We start from the raw sequence: 19507 nt of genomic DNA on the forward strand, positions 1-19507 counted from the left end.
AATACCGCAATAATCAGAATACAGCTGTGATTTAAGTACAAATGGCCCCTCGTAGCTGAATATTCTATGTACGACGTGCGTGCATGTCACACAGTGCCGGTTAGAAATATGACAGTGCTCTCTCTGTGGCAGGTCGCCTTGTGGGAACGCTGGACGCAGTGCTGGACTCCACATCCAAAGTTGCTCCTTTCCGCATACTGCACCACACGCCAGACTCGCAAGTGTATTGGGCCGTAGCATGCGGTGTGTCCTTATGTTAGCATTCCATATTTGTTCATGGTTAACCTTCACGCGCAATAAGAAAATGTATTTGCTACATTCGATGTTGCTTGTGAGCTACGGTATTTCCTCACTTCTTGTGTTCCGTCAGGCGTCACCAAGGAGGAGATATTCCAGCACTGGGATTGGCTGCAGCAAAATATCATGAGGACGCTCTCTGTTTTTGACTCCAGCGAGGACATCACCAGCTTCGTGCAGGGAAAGATCAGAGTAGGACCAAATGTCCATTTGAATATTTTGACATTTTCAGACGCAATACAAGAGACGTATGACTGTGCTCTACTACAAAGAAAGCGATCTGTTTGAATTGACGCTGTCATATTTAAGTGTATTATTGCTCTGCAGAACTGCAGTGCATCGTAGAGAGATGTTTTTGGCGTACATGAGAGGAGCAGAATACAACAGAACTCACTCTGATTCTGATGCAGAACAGTTCTACAACGTGCAAACTACAAATGTAGAACAAACTTATTGTTAAATGAATTGTTGTTGTTTTGGATGTCATTACATTTTGAAGGTGTGTCTGATGGGTGTATAATAACATTATTATTATTATTATCACAACTGTGTATCATATTGCATGGTGATGCCACACCCTGAATGTTGGGTGTTATATTTTTCAGGGTCTGATTGCTGAAGAAGGCAAGACGTCCCACGTGCTGGAGGATGATCCAGAGAAGTTCAGAGAGGCGTACTTGAGGTTCGAGAATTGGTTTGCGCTGCCGCCGCAGGAAAAGCTGGTCACGTATTATGCCTGCAGTTACTGGAAAGGCAAAGTGCCCTGCCAGGGTTGGCTCTACCTCAGCACCAACTTCCTCTGTTTCTACTCCTACCTGCTGGGAGCTGAGGGTGAGAAAAGGCTGTGATGTCTGCAAAAAGTTTTGAAGTTGCATCGGGTTTTTTGTCTTTCATAATATTGATGAATTATTATTCTTATTATTATTATTTTTTTAAATATATATAATATAACTATCATGGTGATGAAGTAGTTGACAATGTTAGCTTGAATGTTGTGATTACTTTAGATGGACCTGTTATTTTTGGATACTTAAGAGTATACTGTATATGATTAGCTTTCTCTTTTATTACTATTATACAAGTCAAATCTGTATTCAGACTTCAGGTATTAGACCCGCTAACTTTTTTTTTTTTTTACTTCTTCCCACTCCTATTGAACATGTACATTTGTTCATCTAATTTATTTTTTCCCCCAACCTATTTTGTGTTGATTGGTTTTAGTGTATGTTCAATAACGACTTTTTTTCTTTTTTTTTTTACCCAAATTATACGATACATTCCATCGAATAAGGAATTAAAAAAACCAAAACGTTTTAATGAGTTTCAATTGGCCAAAATTGGCAATGAGAGAGCCAAAAGTACAATTTCACATGGATGAATTCAGATGGACACCATTGGCTAGCATAGAGCACAGAGGGTAAAGCTGGTCTGTTTTTTTGCTGTAATAATTTCAAGAATGCATATTCTTATTAAATTGAAATAATAACCTATTTCCTATTTTGCTTGATCTGTAGTGAAATTAGTCATCTCGTGGGACGAGATCTGGAGGTTGGAGAAAACATCAAACGTCATCCTGACTGAGAGCGTTCATGTGGTGGCTCACGGGGAGGATCACTACTTCTCCATGCTGCTGCACCTCAACGAAACATTCGTCATCATGGAGCAGCTAGCCGACTACTCCGTTAAGCGCCTTTTCGATAAAGAGGCCTTTGAAAGCGAGAGAGCACTCTCAGACCCGCTGCAGATTACCAAGAGGTGCTGACTCTCTGGTTATTATCTTTAGTCGGAATACATTTATTAATTTTTTTAACCACCCTAAATACAGTCGTTGCGCTACACTTTTTTTTTAGGTGTTCAGTCTTCATGGCAGCTACATTCGGTTCCTAACATTTTGTTGAAAGAGTGCAGATGCCAGTTGTGTGATTCTAAACGGTAACCCATGTGACACGCAGCTCCAGGGAGTGATGGGACGCAACAGAGTTCATCCACAAATGTAGCGTAGAAGAGCAGTCAACCGTCAACCATTTCCACAACTCACCTCGATCGCGATGCGGGAAACGCCGTCCCGCTCTCCAGCAGTAAAGCACTCTGTTCCGCCCTCTTGGTTCCATTACGCAGCAATATATTTGAAAGGCGCATGCAATCGCCTGCACTCAACCAAGCTCTTCCCAATATTTCTGGCTACTTTCAGAACATCTCTATTGAGACATGCTGTATCAGCAGTAGGTGTGATTAGTTAGTCAGTGAATAGTGATTTGCAGTTGCCAAAACGGGAGTGTCTGAAGTGACTGTTTTTGACGATTTGTAAATACAGTATAGGTTATGTTTCTATTAGTTGTGTTCCGCTTGATTATCATATCAAGCCTCACGCTGATCGGGCTCATTCTTGTAAGAATACATATATGACCGATAAGGGCTAAAGCCTCTCTCATCACAGTGTGGGCCAATATAGTGTAGATATTAAAAAGGTAATTCACTCCTGGCCAACGCAAGCCCCTTTAGTGTTTATCTTACATGTTACAGCGGCAACTCTCATTAAGTTGACTTAATTCAACTTATTAAGCGTTCGTGATATTCATCACGTCAATTGTTTTTCTCCCGCAGAGGCCTAGAGGCTCACGCGAAGAGTGAGCAGTTCCGGACATTTTTCCGGCTTCCCAAAGAGGAAAATCTGTTAGAAGTGCACGAGAGTTTCCTGTGGGTGCCTTCCAGCCATTTTAATACACTTGGCAAGATGTGTCTATCTGAGAACTACTTGTGTTTTGCCAGCCAGGACGGGAGCCAGTGTCACATCGTCGTTCCAATGCGCGAGGTAAAACACCCGCAACATCGCATGATTTATTCCCATGCTGACACTTCCTTCCGCCACGCGTAATATGATGGAATGACTTTCTGGCTGGCCAACGCCGCCATCTTCCAGGTCGTAAATGTCGAGAAGCCAGATTCCAGCAGCCGTGCTTTAACAGTGTATGTGCGCGGGAAAAGGGCGCTCCGTTTCACTGAGGTGCGGGACTACCGGCGTCTGGCGACAACCGTCCGCGACAGATGCGGGATTAGTGCCAGCCCTCAGCACGCCGCCTCAGCAGAGGTCAAGTCTCGATTCTTGTCCATGCGCTCTTTTCTCTCTTTTCTCTTTCTTTCTAACATCAACACGGTTCCGTCCTCGTCACTAAGGTCATACGAGGCGAATGTCAGTCGCTCATCAACCACTTTGAGGACAATCCAGAGGACGTGACTCTCATGGTGGGCCAGAAAGACGGCAGCAAGGCAGTGAGCACAGAGGCTCTCATGACGGTTTTCCACCCGCAGGATGTTGAAAACCTTGACCCCAAAATGGTACGGGAAACGCGCAAGCATTTAGGGCAAACCCAGCCAAGTCACTAACGGCTAACGGCTGACGGACGTCATAAAATGTATAACTACAGCGTGATCAAAAAGTCACTCTACATTATTTGTGTCCTTAAATGTATGAGAGTAATTTTGTGTACCTTACCGTAATGTAAGATGAAATGTGGCCAGTTATCAGTGCTTGTTGAACATTTGCTTTTCATGCAAAACGGCTCTTGCACATTTTGCCGTCGTCGTTCACGAACGGCTGAATCCCCGCAGACTTAGGAAGAACCCGGAGGTCGAATACGAAAAGTTGTGTCTTCCGTCCTACGGGGGGTCCTGGTGAAGTCTGTTGGCGCAATTCCGGGGTGGCTCGAGAATCTGCCCAAATGGAGTTTGGAATGCCGACGTTGCCCTCACATCCATTTCTTGTAACAATTAATTCATTAAATACCAAACACATCACAATGATAAATACATTACAATAAATGCATAATTTAAAGGTTCTAAAATAGGGAAATACTTTTCAAGGAAGTATTATAACACATATTTCGATCGATTCATGAATCCATCAGGGGACAAACAAAACTGCTGAGTTGAAGCACCTTCATGCCATTATCCTTATCGTCCCGTTCAACAGCTTAAAGAGAAGATGAAGGAACAGTCTTGGAACATCCATTTTTCCGAGTACGGCCGTGGTACATGTATGTTCTTCACCAGGAAGACGCGTGACATGATTGTCCGTGGAGTTCCTGAAGCCTTGAGAGGAGAGCTCTGGATGCTTTTCTCAGGTATTCTTTCTTTCTTTCTTTCTTTATTACGCCAAGCATCCTTCACACGCTGATATCTTAACAAGCGTCCTTAGAATAATCGCTGTTGCCGTTCTGTCATTGGATAAGGCGCCGTAAACGACATGGCAACTCACCCTGGCTATTATACGGAGCTGGTGGAACAGTCTCTGGGCACGAGCACGTTGGCGACGGAAGAGATCGAGCGAGACCTACATCGCTCTCTGCCAGATCATCCCGCCTTCCAGAGCGATACCGGAATCTCCGCCCTACGCAGAGTCCTCACCGCATACGCTTGCAGAAACCCTAAAATTGGCTACTGCCAGGTAACGTCTCTCCGTATTATCCATCGTCACCTGTTGGTGCCAGAAAAGCACAGACCGCTGAAAATGCCCTTGAGGCAGCGTTGTAGATAGCTGTACGGACAACTGTAGCCGGAAATATCTCCCGTTAACGTATCGTGCGGACCATGAAAACTGCACACGATGATGATGGTTTGATTGTAGTTGCAATTTAGTGGGACAATACAGATGTCCGATTTTTAACAATGGCACAGGAACTCGCACGAGTCAAGAAATGATCTGACCGTGGAATTTTCTGAGGGCATTTCACTCAAAAGTGACTCCTTTTTTCGTACTCAGGCTATGAACATTCTCACCTCTGTGTTGCTGCTCTACGCCAAGGAGGAGGAAGCCTTTTGGCTGTTAGTGGCCGTCTGCGAGAGGATGTTACCGGATTACTTTAACCGGAGAATTATAGGTGAGAAGGTGGCTGAAATGATTTGACGGAATGATTTACCGTTAGCGTTGTGGTGCTTTCTGCTGGTGGTCGCACGGTCAGGAAGGGCATCCTGCATAAAAGCTGCCCGACCAATCGCGCGACTTGCTCAAGCGTAACGTCACAACAGCAACAAATTGATTCGAGATGAAGTATTACCATTGTGTTAGAGGTGTACGTGTGACAACATGATTTTGCGGACAATTGTTTTGTAGCCGCTTAATGTGCAGCTTAAATAGTGGAACAGAACTGTGTTCAAAAAGACTGCAGGGTGGCGTTTTGCTGAGCTATGGCTCGTTTGTTGAACTAAATGTCTTCATATTAAAATTGGTTGCTATTTTGAGGAGTAATGCCTCATGCTGGTAGAAGCAGTGAATCGACAACACTCTTTGCCAGTTGCAGTGCACACAATTGCCTCGTTAATCGCAACGCTAACTCGTGCGAAAAATCACACACACAAACGCATCGACGACTTGACTTTCATTTAAATTTCTAGTCGGAAGATCAACTCCACAAAAACTAAATGAGTAAGGCCACGTTATTTTGAGCACGCGGGTGACACGCTGGTGTGTTTGTTTCCCCAGGGGCTTTGGTCGACCAGGCTGTTTTCGAGGATCTGATTCGAGAGAACCTCCCCCAGCTGGTGGAGAACATGACGGACCTGAGTTTCTTCTCGTCCGTTTCGTTGTCCTGGTTTCTCACCCTCTTTATCAGCGTGCTGCCCATCGAGAGCGCCGTCAACGTGGTGGACTGCTTTTTCTACGACGGCATCAAAGCCATCCTGCAGCTGGGCCTGTCCGTGCTCGATTACAACGTGGAAGCTCTGATCAGATGCCACGACGATGCCGAGGCCGTCACCATCCTCAACAAGTAAGCATCGGCCAGCCCGGGCCACCTTTTCTCGCGTGCTACTGTGAATTCACGATCTTTATAATTTACTCTTCAGATTTTTTGATAGTGTGACAAACAAAGACAGCCCATTGCCACCAACCGTGCAGCAAGCCCCCGTGGGCAACCACGAGAAATCGACCCACTTAAACGTGGACATCAGCGAACTGATCCGGAAAGCCTACGAGGTACTGCAGCGTTTTCTTTTTCCCGCAGAGCAGCTTTACTGCGCGTTTGAGCTCATTTTGTCACCTGTAGAAATACGGCAACATTCGCTCAGAGGAGGTTGAGAGTTCACGGAAGAGGAACAAGCTGTTTGTGATCCAGACACTGGAGGACACCACCAAGCAGAACGTTGTAAGTGGTCAAAGCATTTACTGTCTTCGCCCCGATATCGCCGTTCACCTGCTGCGCCGCGGATTTTTGGGTGCAACGTATCTCCTCGTCTGTTACGGTCGTCACCGCTATATCGTGGAAATCAGCGTTTTGTAGCAATCGCGTGTGGGAAAGGAGAGCCGCGGTCGCCGATGCACTTTTTAGCCATTTATTGAACACCAGGAGAAGAGTCAAACACAATGAACGCGAGAGGTGCACCAATTAATCGATGAAAATAAAACTATTTTGATCATCGATGAATCATTTAGAGACCTTGTTTAACTCAAGATTGTCCAAATCCTCAGAATTTCAACTGCTCAACTGATTTCTGAGGTGCTCCAGGAAAGCAGACTGATTATCGTTTGTATTTAATCAAACTAAGCCATTTGCAAGCATCTGCTTTGAGGTTGGAAAAGAATGATCAACATTTTTGAAGATTTTCTGACATGTTACAGTCAAACCAGTAACTGAATCATAATCAATTGAAGTTTGTGCCAGTGCCGTGTTTTGGAATAAAGGGATGAAAAATCTTTTTTTTTTTTAATTTTTTTTTAATTTTTTTTTTTTTTTTTAAATACGATTCACCGGTTATGAAAACATAGTCGACAATTAAAATAATCGTTTGTTGCTGCCCTAATGAGCACACTCGCGCAGGAGCCGTTATGGGCTTACGTGCTGACTCGCCGTTGCACAGGCCCCGCCTCTTAAAGGCACATGTCTAACACACACCACAATATGTACAGCTTTTTTTTTCAATTTTCTGCTTGGAGTTTTTGGGTTTTCAAATATGTCTAGTGTATTTCAAAAGTGTGCTTTCATGCATTTAAATGTGTTTAGAGCATGCAGGAGGCGTAATCGACCGAATCACCTGCTATGACCTGAAGATTTGTAGCTGTGTTAGCATTTGGAGAATATCAGTAAAAAATGTTTGTTTGCAGATCCGTGTAGTGTCCCAAGAAGTCAAATTTACTCCTGCCAAGCTTGACGAGCTTTACAATTTGTTCAAAGTGAGTGACCCACTTTGCTGTCCTTCAGAAGCAAATACAGCGCCCGTCTTGACTGCGGTCGTCTTTACAAATATGTCATTTCAGAGGCAGCATTTTCTGAGTTGCTACTGGACAATGAAGAGTCCAGCACTGGTCCACCACGACCCGAGTCTGGCCTACTTGGAGCAGTATCAACTGGGCTTCCAACAGTTCAGTGTGCTCTTCTCCCTGCTGGAGCCTTGGGCTTTTTGCACCAACAAGAGCACGCTTTCTCTTTGGGTTTTCCGTTTAATCGACGAGAACCAAGACGGCTTAGTCAACTTTAAAGAGTTCTGTTGTGCCCTCGGTGAGATTGCGCAACTCCTTTGTCACAAATGCAGCTTTCATTCTCACTTCAATAACATTATGCTTCTTCTCCTGCAGATCATTTGTACTGCGGATCTTTCACAAATAAGCTAAAGTTCCTCTTCAAGCTGCATTTACCACCAGGTAAAACGTGTCTGTATCGTGCATGTATATATGGACAAATGTCTTGAGGCACACTCCTTTTTTTCCTTAATTAGGCAATCAAGGGTGAATTGCAATATGTATTTTAGCCTTCAAAAGACAATGATAGTGCAGTCTCAAGTGAAAGTAAAGCAATCCATGTCTGGGACAGCAGCGTTCATTTATTGAGCTGATTGCTCAGGGAGGGAGGGAGGGCGGCATGGACGTATGACTGTGATCTGCGTGGCGTAGGCAGAATCAAGAATCGTCCGCATGGGGCAAAAGATCTTTGCCCTGCTAACGATCGCTGTGGGGAAACTGCGCGGGAATGTTATGCTTTCAGGGGAAGCCTTTTTTTTTTTTTTTTTTTTTTGTATTTACGGCTGACAGCTTGGCAGACATACTCAAGTGGTGTGCGTGCGAGAGAGAGTCGCCAAGGACGAGTGGTCTCGTGACCAGTGTTGCCACAGTTACCGGCATCCCTGCTCATGACCAGCTCCGCACCCTGGAACAATGTCACGGGGAGTTTTCAGTGCACGGCGGATGAGCTGCATCCGTTTCTGCCAGCGTAGGATACAGGCAATTGGAGTCAAGCCAGTGGAATAATGTGCTACTAACACGAAATGGACAAAAAAAAAAATGGGGCAATTGATCAATTTGAGGTTGTATTAGATGGGGACCGCGGGGTTGTTCAACCACGAATCGTGATCAAACAAAAATCAAAACAATGAGTAACGCTTCCCAGGGGGATAAATGCAGCTATAGCTCACTCGGCTCTGACGCAATCAACTTCTTTGGCTAGCAAAATCTTTGAGACTGTCACAACGCCCTCTGTTGGTTGCTGCCAAGTCGCGCATTCCGTCCGCGGCAGGTGCGCCGAAGCCCGGCCCAGCTGACTTTTGGGGCAGGTGGCGGCTGCAGATCGCTTGTCAAGGCTCATCTCGATGAACGAGAAGAACATGCATTGATATATTGATTGTTTATTCTGAGCAGTCCCAAAAATGACAATTACAATTAACAGAAGCGCGTTGATTTTCATCCCATACTGAAACGCAATGTTTCATACATGGCGGTCACTAGCACTGGCACTAGCTTGTCACATAGTTTCACTAGCTAGTTACTGGTTTTGTGTAGGTTAGCATTCAATTGAGGCGAGCTCCCAAAACATTTGGTGAATGGGGTCAAATTCAGATTCAGTCCTAAATAATAATAATTCCAGCAGAATAAACCTTGATTAGTCCCACGAGGCAAATTGCAAAAGACAACTTGTCGTGTATTTGATGCAAACCATACAGTAAGTCGGCATACTGGACAGGAGCTGACCCATATTTTCTTGGTTAATCATTCGCTAAACTTCCTTTGCCTTGCTTCTTGTGCTCTTCTGCCTTTTCATCTTTCTTCTCAGTGCGCTTACAGTCAATCTCTTCTAGCTTTCACAGGAAGTCCTTTGCACGTACAGGAACCAAGAGTCCCAAACTTTTCCGCTGCGACAGAAGGCGCCCCTCACTTGAGTAGACTTCCTGGTTAGCCTCTTGACTGCTTCTTCTCTCCTTCAAATCTCGCTTCCCCCCCCCCCCCCCCCCCCCCCAATACGTTGATTTTCCTCTGAAGAATTGTCTTGACGTGGTTCGCTCATATATTACAGACTTTGATCTTCCAGAAGATGGCGTGATTAAGAAAAGTCCTGAGAGAGGTACTTTTGCTCTCATATGTGGTCAAAAGCGTTGTGCGAATGCAAACATCTTTGCTGTGTTTATTTAATTGACAGGTCGAGGAAAAGTGGACCTGCAGGCCTACCTGAAACAATGGCAGAATGAAATACTTAGGAAAGAGGAAACCATCAAGGACCTTCCTCGAATTAACCAGGTCATTGAATTAATTGGCTGGTTTATGTTATAGCTCGAAAAATATTGACAGTATTACAAGAATGATTCATGAGTTCATTGGGGTTGGGCTAGACTCCTTAGTCGCACGAGACCTTTTCCCCCAAATGCAAAGCGTTCCTGGGTATCTGGTTAACAGGTCTATGACAAACTTGGTGGTGTCATTTCACACTTCATGCATGGGCGGGCAGAGACCCACAAATTCATGTAAATCCCCTTTGACATTTTTTATTCCTAACATTTAGCAATGCATCGACAAGAAAGTCCGCTGGAGAGTGTCTGGTATTAGTTTCAGCAGTTTCTTTGTTTCTTCTCGTGATTTAGAGGAAGATCGCAGCACATTTTATGACTAATGAATGCCGAAAGTCCAAAGGGTTCACAAGCAGAAGCTGCCGTTGACCACAGCTCTCGCCCAGACACACGGCAGCGTCACACGCCAGCCACCACAAAAATAAGCAGACGTGTCTTGTATGAAATCATTGACCAAGAAAATAAATGACAAATAACTTCGCATACATGGAATAAATAAGAAATGTGCAACATTTTCAGTGTGCAAATGCAAACACAACAATGTTTAATTGTAGTGCGATTCCCGCACCCCGAGTCCGGTGTCGTTGCCGTGAGTACGGGTTCGGGGTTTCGGGGGGTCGATATGGAGCGATGGCAACGGACTCTCGGGGTCCCGTACGAGCCAGCAGCCGTAACGGCCCGCCAGGGGCCCCGTGCGGCGGATTCCCGCCATGCCGCCGTCGCGGCGTATTTAGTCCGCTCGGGGCCCAGGCCGTTGCCCGTCGCCTGTAGCCGCATCGCGGCACGTGTCTTAACGCAGACACTCCAACTTTTTTTGTGTTGAGGAAACTTGTGTGTTTAAAGGTGTTGGGGTGGGCTAAAACTATGAAGCAATGTTCCCATATGGTCTCAATATGGCAATTTTCACGATTTCGAGCGGGTCTAGAATTTCTGGCCCGCGATACACCGAAGTCACTGTATCCTGTGTAAAGCACATGTAGCGCATGTTTATGAGAAATATGCTTTTCCAAATCTCAGGCTCAGTTCATTCAGTTCTCCAAGACCCTGTACAACATTTTCCACGGCGACGCAGCGGAGGAGTCTCTGTACCGCGCCGTGGCCCACGTGACCAGCCTCCTCTTGAGGATGGAGGAGGCGGGCCGCAGGCTGCAGGAGCCCGGCGGCGCGAGGGCCGCGCTCCCGCCGGCCTCTGTCGACGCGAGCCCCCGGGAAGCGGGGCCCGAGCTCCCCGAGCCCGACTGGTCCTTCTCGTTCGAGCAGATCCTGGCCTCTCTGCTCAACGAGCCGGCCGTTGTCGGCTTCTTCGAGAGACGCGTCGACATTCAGAGTAAAGTGATCCGAGCCCAAGCGGCCCAGCTGAAGCAAGCGGTCGGATAGCTTAGTAAGACCGACGAGGATCGGCGGATGAAGGGCAAAAAGGGCTGACGGGTTTGAAAGGTGCATGCATCTTGTCCGTCCCGTTTTGGTCCCGTTTCTGTGTGTCGCTCGTTCTGCAGATTCCACGGGCAGGGTCCCATTTCTGCATCTGTTAAGGGTACAGTGTTTGAAAGGTCTGATAGAAGAGCTTTTTCTATAACCGCCGAAGTCATGCCGCCCTCTGTATCAGCCTCCTTTTCCTTTTGCAAATGTACAGCTAATGCTTATGACCAACGTGACGTATGTGTGTTTTCCTGTAAACTTGTTTGGAGGAGACTCATCTTGTCATTTGTTCGCTCGGCGGAGAGCTGCCCGTGAAGGTCATTGAAGGGTTTTTATTTCAATTTTCCTCACACATCTCAGGGTGCAATTAACGTGCTTTCAGTGTTTGATCCTGAGAGAAATAGTTTGACGTTCCACAAGATTATTGTTGAGCATGTGTAGCGCGCACGTTTGCAGCATTGCGATGCTGGCCTGCAAACTACATGCGAAGCGTGTCTCGCTTTCCGTTGCTCTGCGCTTTTGCCGCTTGTTGCACATTATCGAGGCGTTCGACTTCAAGAGCTTCTGGATGCTTTCGTTGTAGCGTTTCATCTCCATCTACACACACATTTCAAACTTTTGCTCTTGTCGGGTAGGAAAAGACTGTTCCAGAAGGGATTTGAGAGCTGCTGATTTCTTATATTTGTTCTAGCGTTTAACATTTATATTCTGTACTGCAATTGTATGTACAAACCAGCGTCACCTTTGAGAACCGATGATGATGATCGATACGCCAATATGTCCGGACGTGTTTACTTTGGTGCAAACTGTAGATGACTGATGGCGTCAGTAATTAAAGCCATACTCGTTATTCCAATACGATGGCTTTCCCGATGCATTTAAATAGTTAAGTCATATAACAGATAGACTTAAGCCTAATTGATCAAAGATGTATTGAACTGATTTAAAAGAGAGTTAGTTGTTGAATGTATTTTTGTTACGCAATTGTCCATGGCAAGAATGAATTATTTTTACAAGCGTGCTCTTCTTGTTTTGTCCAAATATAAGAATTGAATTGCAAAACCGACAATTTCAAAGTAAGCTTGCTGCGTGTGGGAGGATTTGACATTTGAATTTCGGTTGTATAGACACTTGCACATTTCACTAGAACTTCTTTAGTTTTGTTTTTCGAAAGGGAAACGTCGTCGGACGTTGATTGGAAACAATTTCACATGACGGCTTTGTAGGGATTTTATTATTATTTTTATTGTAATTCCATGAAGGTAGATTTCTAAATCCTGTGGAGTGCAGTAGTATTTGATTCACCAAGTGATTTTTAAATGTGCAGTGATTGTCTGCTGCATTATCATAATGTATGACTTGCCTATACTTCTCTTGCTTGTTGTAGTTTCTTTTTTCTTTTTTTATATTGTTGTTGTTGTTGTTGTTGTTTCAAAGTAATCAAGAGTAAAGAGTGGTCCTTCTTTAATTGCTACGGTTTACCTGCTTAATTTGATGAGATCAACACACAGGCTACCCTGCAACGATGCCTAAAGTCATACAAATGTTGCCGTTGAGCAAACGCAGCCGTTATTGTCTTTGTAAATGGCGGAGTCGGTTACAGAGAGAGAGTTTTCAAACGGGGTCGTATTTGATCTTGTACGTCTCCCAATTCCCAAAGGTGTGGGAAAATGTCTTATGAGACCGAGATTGAACTTTCTGGCCGTCATTCCGAAAGATTTGGCACGACGCGACACTGTTGATCACCAAAAGAATGTGAAACGTGTTCGCGCTGGCAGAATCATGCTTCTGGTCTGTCTGGTCCTCAGGCAAGCTGGAGGAAATTGTCAACGGTTCCAAAGACAAGGCGACATTAAGGTGAAGATTTACTGAATTGAGGCGTCTGCTAGAAAGCACAATAACAACAACAACAACAAAATCAATGTATTCATTCATGGTGGGAAAAAAGTTTAGAAATTATTTCTCTTTCTTTTTTTGTATCACAAGACAAAAAAATCACGTGAACAGGGGTGACGAGACTTTTTATGTCCGCGGTACTCCCCATCTACGGACGTCAAAATGACCACAAGCGCATCGGTAGCAAAAAGATGATTTTGTGTGGCCTATTAAAGAGCTATCTTGCTGTTCAGTTCATTCTTGGAACACAAAATAATCCTTGTGCAACAAAGGACAAACAAAACCTTGCGCATGACTACTTTGGCGAGCCACACGCAAGAATGAAGCGTTTTGCGAACGAGTGTGGCCTCAACATAGCTTTTGTCCGAATTTCCCCTCATAAATGAGCAAAGCTGTGAACGTTCACCCGTCAGGCGTGCGTGCGGTCTGTCGGTGTGACTCCCAAGCATCGGTGTTTACATGCAAGCAAAACAAAACAAAAGGTCCTATGTCTCCTTTATAAAAATAATCATCATTTTGATTTGATGGTACAATGTCAATTGGAATAAAATAACTATTGAAGATTTGGAATAAGCAATATAGATTTGTTCTGATTGTTTATCGTTATTTTAATAGAATACAATAGAATCAGAGCAATGCTTTGTTGAAGCTGAAGTGTGCAGCATTTAGTCTCCAACTGAACAAAGATTTGTTTCGACTAAACTGACGTACTTACCTTTGGAGTCTCGGGTGAAACCTGGCATGTGATTTCTTGATGGGTTTTCCCAGGGCCTTCGTGCACTGATAACGATCATCTCTCGTTTCTTCGGTTCACATAAAGGCCGTGTTTTTCGGAGCCCCTGATGAGCGCGAAGACAAAAACGCCTTTCCGACATTTTTTGTTCTTGTGTTGATTCGGGCCTGCGAGGGAAGGCCGCCCGCCGGATCTGTTCCAAAACGAGTTCCGCGAATGAGGCTTTGAGACGCGCTGCCGACAGCTGTGAAAGCCCTCGCTCGAGACTTTGACACTTTGACTTTTGTGTACAGACGAACGGCAAGATGAAGGCTCCTGAGGGGACGCGGCTCGTGTTCTAAATCTAAAAAACGGGGACGGGGGCACCGTTGTTGTCACCCGTACGGCGGCGGTCCGGGTTCTTGCTGAGGTCAGCTGACTTTTGACCGCGTGGAGAAGCGTCAGTCGACTTCGGCTCGACAAAAGAAAGTTGCCCAAACTTCGTCGCTTCTCCCGCACTGACCTCACATCGCCAAACTTGTATTTTTGGGGGAGTTGCTGCATACGGGAGCTTCCTACTTAATTGGCGCCTTCAGACCGAAACCTTCGAGAGTGACTCGCTGCCAAACGTCCAAAATTGGCTTTGGATGCAATTTGGAGACTTTGCACTGCAATCCGTGATGCGCTTCGAGAGGAAAAGTGAGGAGCAGGAGGAGGCCGAAAGGGATACGCCATTATGACAAGCATGAAAATGTTCATCAGTCATCAGAATCCGTGATGGGACTCATTGATATTTTCAAGTGTGTTTTATTGGAATGGGGGGGAAGGACATGAGTTGAATTACCTGTGGAAACATCGGCCCTATTCACGCACAATTTTCACACGAATGACATTCTCCAGTTCAAGCGCGTTTATTCATTGGCAGTCTCCAGAGCGCCTCCCCGATGAAAGCTCTCTTTGTTTTTGTTTCCTGCGCGCCGGTGCCGACGGCGTGTCGCTGGTTTCCATAAAAAGAGACGCGCGGCTGTCGGCGAGGTCGACCGCGGTCGCCCGTCCGTGGCCTGGCTACGGATAGCCCCAAAGTCTGCGCGAGCTCATCGGCCCGAGACGTTCGCTCACGGGTGGCGGCTCGGGTCTAAAAATGGCAGCGGTGCCAGCAAATCTAGGCCGGTCGGCATTTTTCGGCCTCCCGCTCGGGAAGACTTCACGGCTTCCCGATGGACGAGCATCGTGTCAAATTGCACAATCGCACTTCGGAAGCTTTACGGCGTCATCTTGGAAACGCCTTCCCTATAGGAATAAAAGGCTTTCATTTCAAATGAATGTTTGGCATTGTACGTGTTTGCTGTGCATTCGTGTCGACTTAATCAGCAGTTAGACAGAAGACATTTGTTACATTCCAGTACACTACGTACAATTCATGGCAGAAAGACGATAACGTGTTGTAAATGACAACAACAACAAAAAGAATAAATAATGTCCCCCCCCCCCCCCCCCCCTGGATATTTCATTTGGTTAATTTTATGCACACCACGAATAATTTCTACTTGACAAAATATTAATGAATAAGCGGCTCGTCTGTATTTACATGAATTCAACTTAATGAGGTCTGATAGGAGAGGGTTTTTTTATTTGGTCAGACACGAAACTAAAATAGCGCGGCAGCACAATCTCATGAGATCCAAAACAAGAACTATATCCAAACTCATTTTGGGTCGGCGTCGCTGCGGTTTGTCCATTTGCCTGACAGTTCTGAGGGCGGAGGTTGCAAGTTGTTTCCGAGCTCGTTTTGGATCCGCCGGCTTCCTCCCACATTGCGCGAAAGGTGCCCGTTGGGGTCATGATTGAAAGACTCAACTGTCCAGGGTGTACCCATCTTGCGCTCGAAGTTGCCAGCTCACCCGCGACCCCGATGAGGACGCGCGCCGTCGAGAAAAATTGCAAGACGATAACACCGCACTCGTCCAACAATTGTTTCGGATTGTAGCTTGCAGTGGTGTGCAAGTGATCCGGGTTTTCCGTCGTGATCTGATCTTTCGCATCGTGATCCGGGTTTTCCGTCCCCCAAAGCAAATTGTCGACGGGGGCGTGCTGATAGACTTTCCATCTGTGGAAAAACGGTATTTTGCGGACGGGGGCAGGGGTCCATTTTTGGGGACCTACGAAACTGTTTCGGGGGACTTAAGGTTGGTTTGAGACACATTTTGGGGGGGCTGAAATCGCGCGAGCGATGCCGCTCAACCGAGCCGCTGTGCTACTAACTCGAAGAGAAATTTCGATGTGACTCTTGGACTCTTGGATCTCATGAGATTGCGCCGGAAACAACATCGCGTGTTGCACTTCCGTGGTTTGAATCAAATTGAATCAAACGATTAGCCGCGAGCTGCGCGAGAGTCGAAAAACGATTTATTTCCCTCCAACGAGCTTGTGCTGGAGCCAAGCCCCGGCGCTCGCGTCTCCGGCGTCGCGCGGCTGCCCGCCGCGGCCCTTGGCCGCCAAGAAGACGACTTCGGCGACGTTGAGCAGCACGCAGACGCCCGAGGCGGCCAGCATGAACACGGTGAAGACGGTTTTCTCGGTGGGCCGGGACACGAAGCAGTCCACCGTGTTGGGACACGGGTACGAGTCGCACTTGACCAGGCGGATCATCTTGTAACCGGGGTAGATCATGTAGAAGATGTACATGAAGGTCACCTCCAACGCCACCCGGAACAACAGGCTGATGACGTACGTCCACCAGAGGGCGCCGGTGATTTTCATCTTTCGGCTCCGAAGCTGCTCCAGTTCTTTGGGGTCGCTCTTGCCTGACAGCTCGCGGAGTCTGCGGTCCACGTGGCGCCGGTGGGCCACGTGCGTGGCCACCAGCAGGGCGGGAGCGGAGACCAGGATGAGCTGCAGGGCCCACAGCCGGATGTGAGAGACGGGGAAGAAGTGGTCGTAGCACACGCTGTCGCAGCCCGGCTGCTGGGTGTTGCAAGCGAAAGCCGACTTCTCGTCGCCCCACGCGCTCTCGGCCGCCACCGCCAGGACCAGGATGCGGAAAATGAACAGCACCGAGAGCCAGACGCGACCGATTCCCGTCGAGTGTCTGTTGACGCCGCCGACGACGCCGTAAAATGAAGCCCAGTTCATTTTGGGCTCCGGGTCTGGAAGGCACAAACGCAGGAAAGACTGACTCCGAGTGCGACTTCGTTCCACGCGGCGCTGTCTTAACTGACGTCAATTATCGGAGTCCATTTCACACCAATTACAGTGGACACAAACATCACGATCATCTCCATTTCCTAACACATTGAAATCCGGGCCTATTTAGTTCAACGCGAAGCTGATTTAGTCGCGCGACTTATTCAACTGTATCGACGACAGAAAGGTTTATCGTACCGTTTTGATGGCGGGATTTCATTTTTCTGCCCGGCCGGCATAGAACGAAGGTCCAAGACAGACAGGGGGTTTCAAAGGTCACTCGTGAGTTTGTATTGCTGATTGAAACACAAAGTAGATGAAATTGCCAGGGTCAAAGCTCCACGAACCGGGAAGATCTCGGATTTGGATCGTTCGTCCGCGAGTCGGTGGTCCGCCGACATCTGACAACATTTCGGCGGTCGCTGCAGCGCACGCGTTTCCCGTGCCGTCTCCGAGCGTCGGGTGATCCCGAGGCCTCGGACGCGATGGAACCCCACGAGAAACGGTCGCTCGGCGCGGGATCGGGTGAGCGGGCGAGGCCTCGTGATCTCCCCGAGTTTTAGCCGAGCGACTTGCGAGTCATCCAGTCGGCGACTCCAGTTGACTCGAGGTCGAGTCGCGTCACGCACAAAAATGGTCAACGTGGCAAAATAATTGGGAAAATCTTAGACGCAAAAAAACAATCATATTTTCAGTTGAACGTTTACTTTGTTTTTCTTGACTGTTGAAATATCATCTCAATTTGTACAACTCTCATATCATGCGTGCAGTTGCGTCATGGGCGGAAGTCTGCCTGGCCTGCATGTTTTGCTCAAAATGTCACAAAAGGAGGACTTCAAAAAGGCAATTTGCAAATCACATAATGAATGCGATTTCCCCCTAAATACCAAGTCCAACAAATCCAAATCCGAATGTAAACGCTGAGATCTGCACACTCGGATCAGATGGTGGAGCCAAGATGGTGACGCTGCGTTTAGCTGTTGTGCTGCACACAAATGGAAGAAATCCAAGCGGGAATCTTTTTTAATCCGGCTTAAAAACTCCCCCCCCCCCTCCCCCCCCCCTCATGTTTACGAACGAGCTCTTTTCAAGCATTTTAAAATCGTTTTTAATTTTAAAAACCTTTTTCTCGCAATGTACATTCTTCTAGTCATTTTAGTAGGCTGTCTTTTATTTTTGTACTTAGTCTTTTGCTCTTTGTTTTTAAATGCTTTATCTGCCTTGCTTTCATTCTGGACCCCAATGATCAACATAAGAAATAATAAAAAAAACAAGTTCAAAAAGTACCGGTTTTGCCTCATTAGTCACAATTGTACATCAGCATAAAAAATACAAAAAAATGTAACCACTTAACCAAAACAAAAGCTTGAAAAGTGCGCAGGCGTGTCTTTATCATCATCATCGTCATCATCGAAATAAACGTGAGCGTTGTTACCGGGCTCAGCAGGAGGCGAAAGCGGCATACGAGGCAGCGACGACAACCGGATCGACCCGCTGGCTCGGCATGGAAAGAGAAGAGCGGGCCTCTGTGCCCTCCTCTGGACGTGGCAGAGCCCTTATGAGGACCTGGCACCGCGCGTCATGTGACACGATCGCTCGACGTCGGAGGGCCGCGTACAAATTAGATATTTGCACGCAAAAGTGCAAAATGACGCAATGGGCTGGAGTCGTGTGCACAATTGGGAGGATGTTGCCAGAAACAATCGCGCGAGGGGCAAAGCGTCGATTCCCCACCTTCGGATGACGCTCACAAGACCACGCGGAAACATTTCGGCAGGCGCTCTTTTGCACCAAATCTGTGCCAGTGAACAACGGAGCAGCGCCAATTTGCATTGCTAATGGTCTCGCGCGCCGCACGGCCCCGCCCCGCGAGGTCATGCGCCCGTTAGCACACAATAGCTCCATTTAGCCGGCCCGAACAAACAGCCACACGATTGACTTGAAATGTTCGACTCGGGGCCCGGCGGAGGAATCCGTGCGGGGGACCGCCGTCTGCCGCCTCGGCTTTCCGGGACTTCGCGCGCAAAGCGTCGGACCGCAAATGAGCCGCAACATCGAGATTCAGTAACGCGACGACTTGTTACCGCTGAAGCGCTTTTCTCTCGAGTTCTTCCGTACGCACCCTTGCCGCCACTGCATCTGACTGGAGTAACACACGGTGGCGATAAAAAGTCGACACACCCCTGTTGAAATGCCAGGTGTTTTGCCATGTCGTAAAAAATGAGACCGACACAAATCATTTTCAAACTTTTCCCGCTCGTGTTGTGACCTTCAACCTGTACAACTCCGAGAGACGAAGTAAAAATGAAGAGCTGCGATAATGCGGTTGCACAAGTGTGCACACCCTCTTATACCTGGGATGTCTGTGCAGAATGAACCAATCACATTCAAACTCATGTCAAGCAAACACTTGCCAGCATGTAAAAGCGCACATCGACTTCAGATGTTCTAGTAAGC

General features: G+C 46.9%; 2 protein-coding genes across 10 annotated transcripts in view; one reads left to right on the forward strand and one right to left on the reverse strand.

Moving 5' to 3' along the window:
- Positions 1-13381, forward strand: part of tbc1d8b (TBC1 domain family member 8B) — a 15945-nt gene extending 2564 nt beyond the window's left edge. The window contains exons 2-21 of one of the 6 annotated variants that reach the window (XM_061702077.1): positions 133-255; positions 371-489; positions 903-1128; positions 1812-2052; positions 2902-3109; positions 3218-3385; positions 3472-3633; positions 4268-4418; positions 4527-4741; positions 5057-5174; positions 5777-6062; positions 6139-6268; positions 6339-6437; positions 7394-7462; positions 7547-7787; positions 7865-7930; positions 9358-9450; positions 9573-9620; positions 9696-9793; positions 10858-13381. In XM_061702077.1, the coding sequence (XP_061558061.1) occupies positions 133-255; positions 371-489; positions 903-1128; positions 1812-2052; positions 2902-3109; positions 3218-3385; positions 3472-3633; positions 4268-4418; positions 4527-4741; positions 5057-5174; positions 5777-6062; positions 6139-6268; positions 6339-6437; positions 7394-7462; positions 7547-7787; positions 7865-7930; positions 9358-9450; positions 9573-9620; positions 9696-9793; positions 10858-11217 (3221 nt within the window). In that variant the 3' untranslated portion in view covers positions 11218-13381. Of the gene's footprint in view, positions 1-132; positions 256-370; positions 490-902; positions 1129-1811; positions 2053-2901; positions 3110-3217; positions 3386-3471; positions 3634-4267; positions 4419-4526; positions 4742-5056; positions 5175-5776; positions 6063-6138; positions 6269-6338; positions 6438-7393; positions 7463-7546; positions 7788-7864; positions 7931-9332; positions 9451-9572; positions 9621-9695; positions 9794-10857 lie in introns of those variants that run through there. The other 5 variants (XM_061702079.1, XM_061702078.1, XR_009770174.1 and 2 more) reach the window with 5 other exon arrangements.
- Positions 13382-14555: 1174 nt separating this feature from the next.
- Positions 14556-19194, reverse strand: LOC133415756 (gap junction beta-1 protein-like). Of its 4 annotated transcripts, none has more exons than XM_061702118.1 (3): positions 19135-19159; positions 17249-17346; positions 14556-17013 (listed from the first exon to the last, which is right to left on the reverse strand). In XM_061702118.1, the coding sequence occupies exons 2-3, from the start codon at positions 17268-17270 to the stop codon at positions 16274-16276; spliced, it is 762 nt and encodes a 253-aa protein (XP_061558102.1). In that variant the 5' UTR covers positions 17271-17346; positions 19135-19159; the 3' UTR covers positions 14556-16273. The 4 variants fall into 4 exon arrangements, with proteins under 4 accessions (XP_061558102.1, XP_061558101.1, XP_061558099.1 ...); XM_061702117.1 differs by lacking the exon at positions 19135-19159 and adding an exon at positions 17398-18108 and having other exon boundaries at positions 17249-17274; XM_061702115.1 differs by lacking the exon at positions 17249-17346 and having other exon boundaries at positions 19135-19194.
- Positions 19195-19507: the final 313 nt, after the last annotated feature.

Source organism: Phycodurus eques, chromosome 17 (assembly GCF_024500275.1).
Source record: "Phycodurus eques isolate BA_2022a chromosome 17, UOR_Pequ_1.1, whole genome shotgun sequence".
In the NCBI taxonomy this organism is placed as follows: Eukaryota; Metazoa; Chordata; class Actinopteri; order Syngnathiformes; family Syngnathidae; genus Phycodurus; species Phycodurus eques.

What these genes read in the sequence shown, in the direction of transcription:
- LOC133415756 (XM_061702115.1), bottom strand. Translation starts at nt 19,189, where the DNA reads ATGCAGTGGCGGCAAGGGTGCGTACGGAAGAACTCGAGAGAAAAGCGC. An exon ending in GAGAGAAAAGCGCTTCAGCG is followed by an intron (nt 17,014 to 19,134) that starts GTAACAAGTCGT and finishes TGTGCCTTCCAG; the next exon opens with ACCCGGAGCCCAAAATGAAC.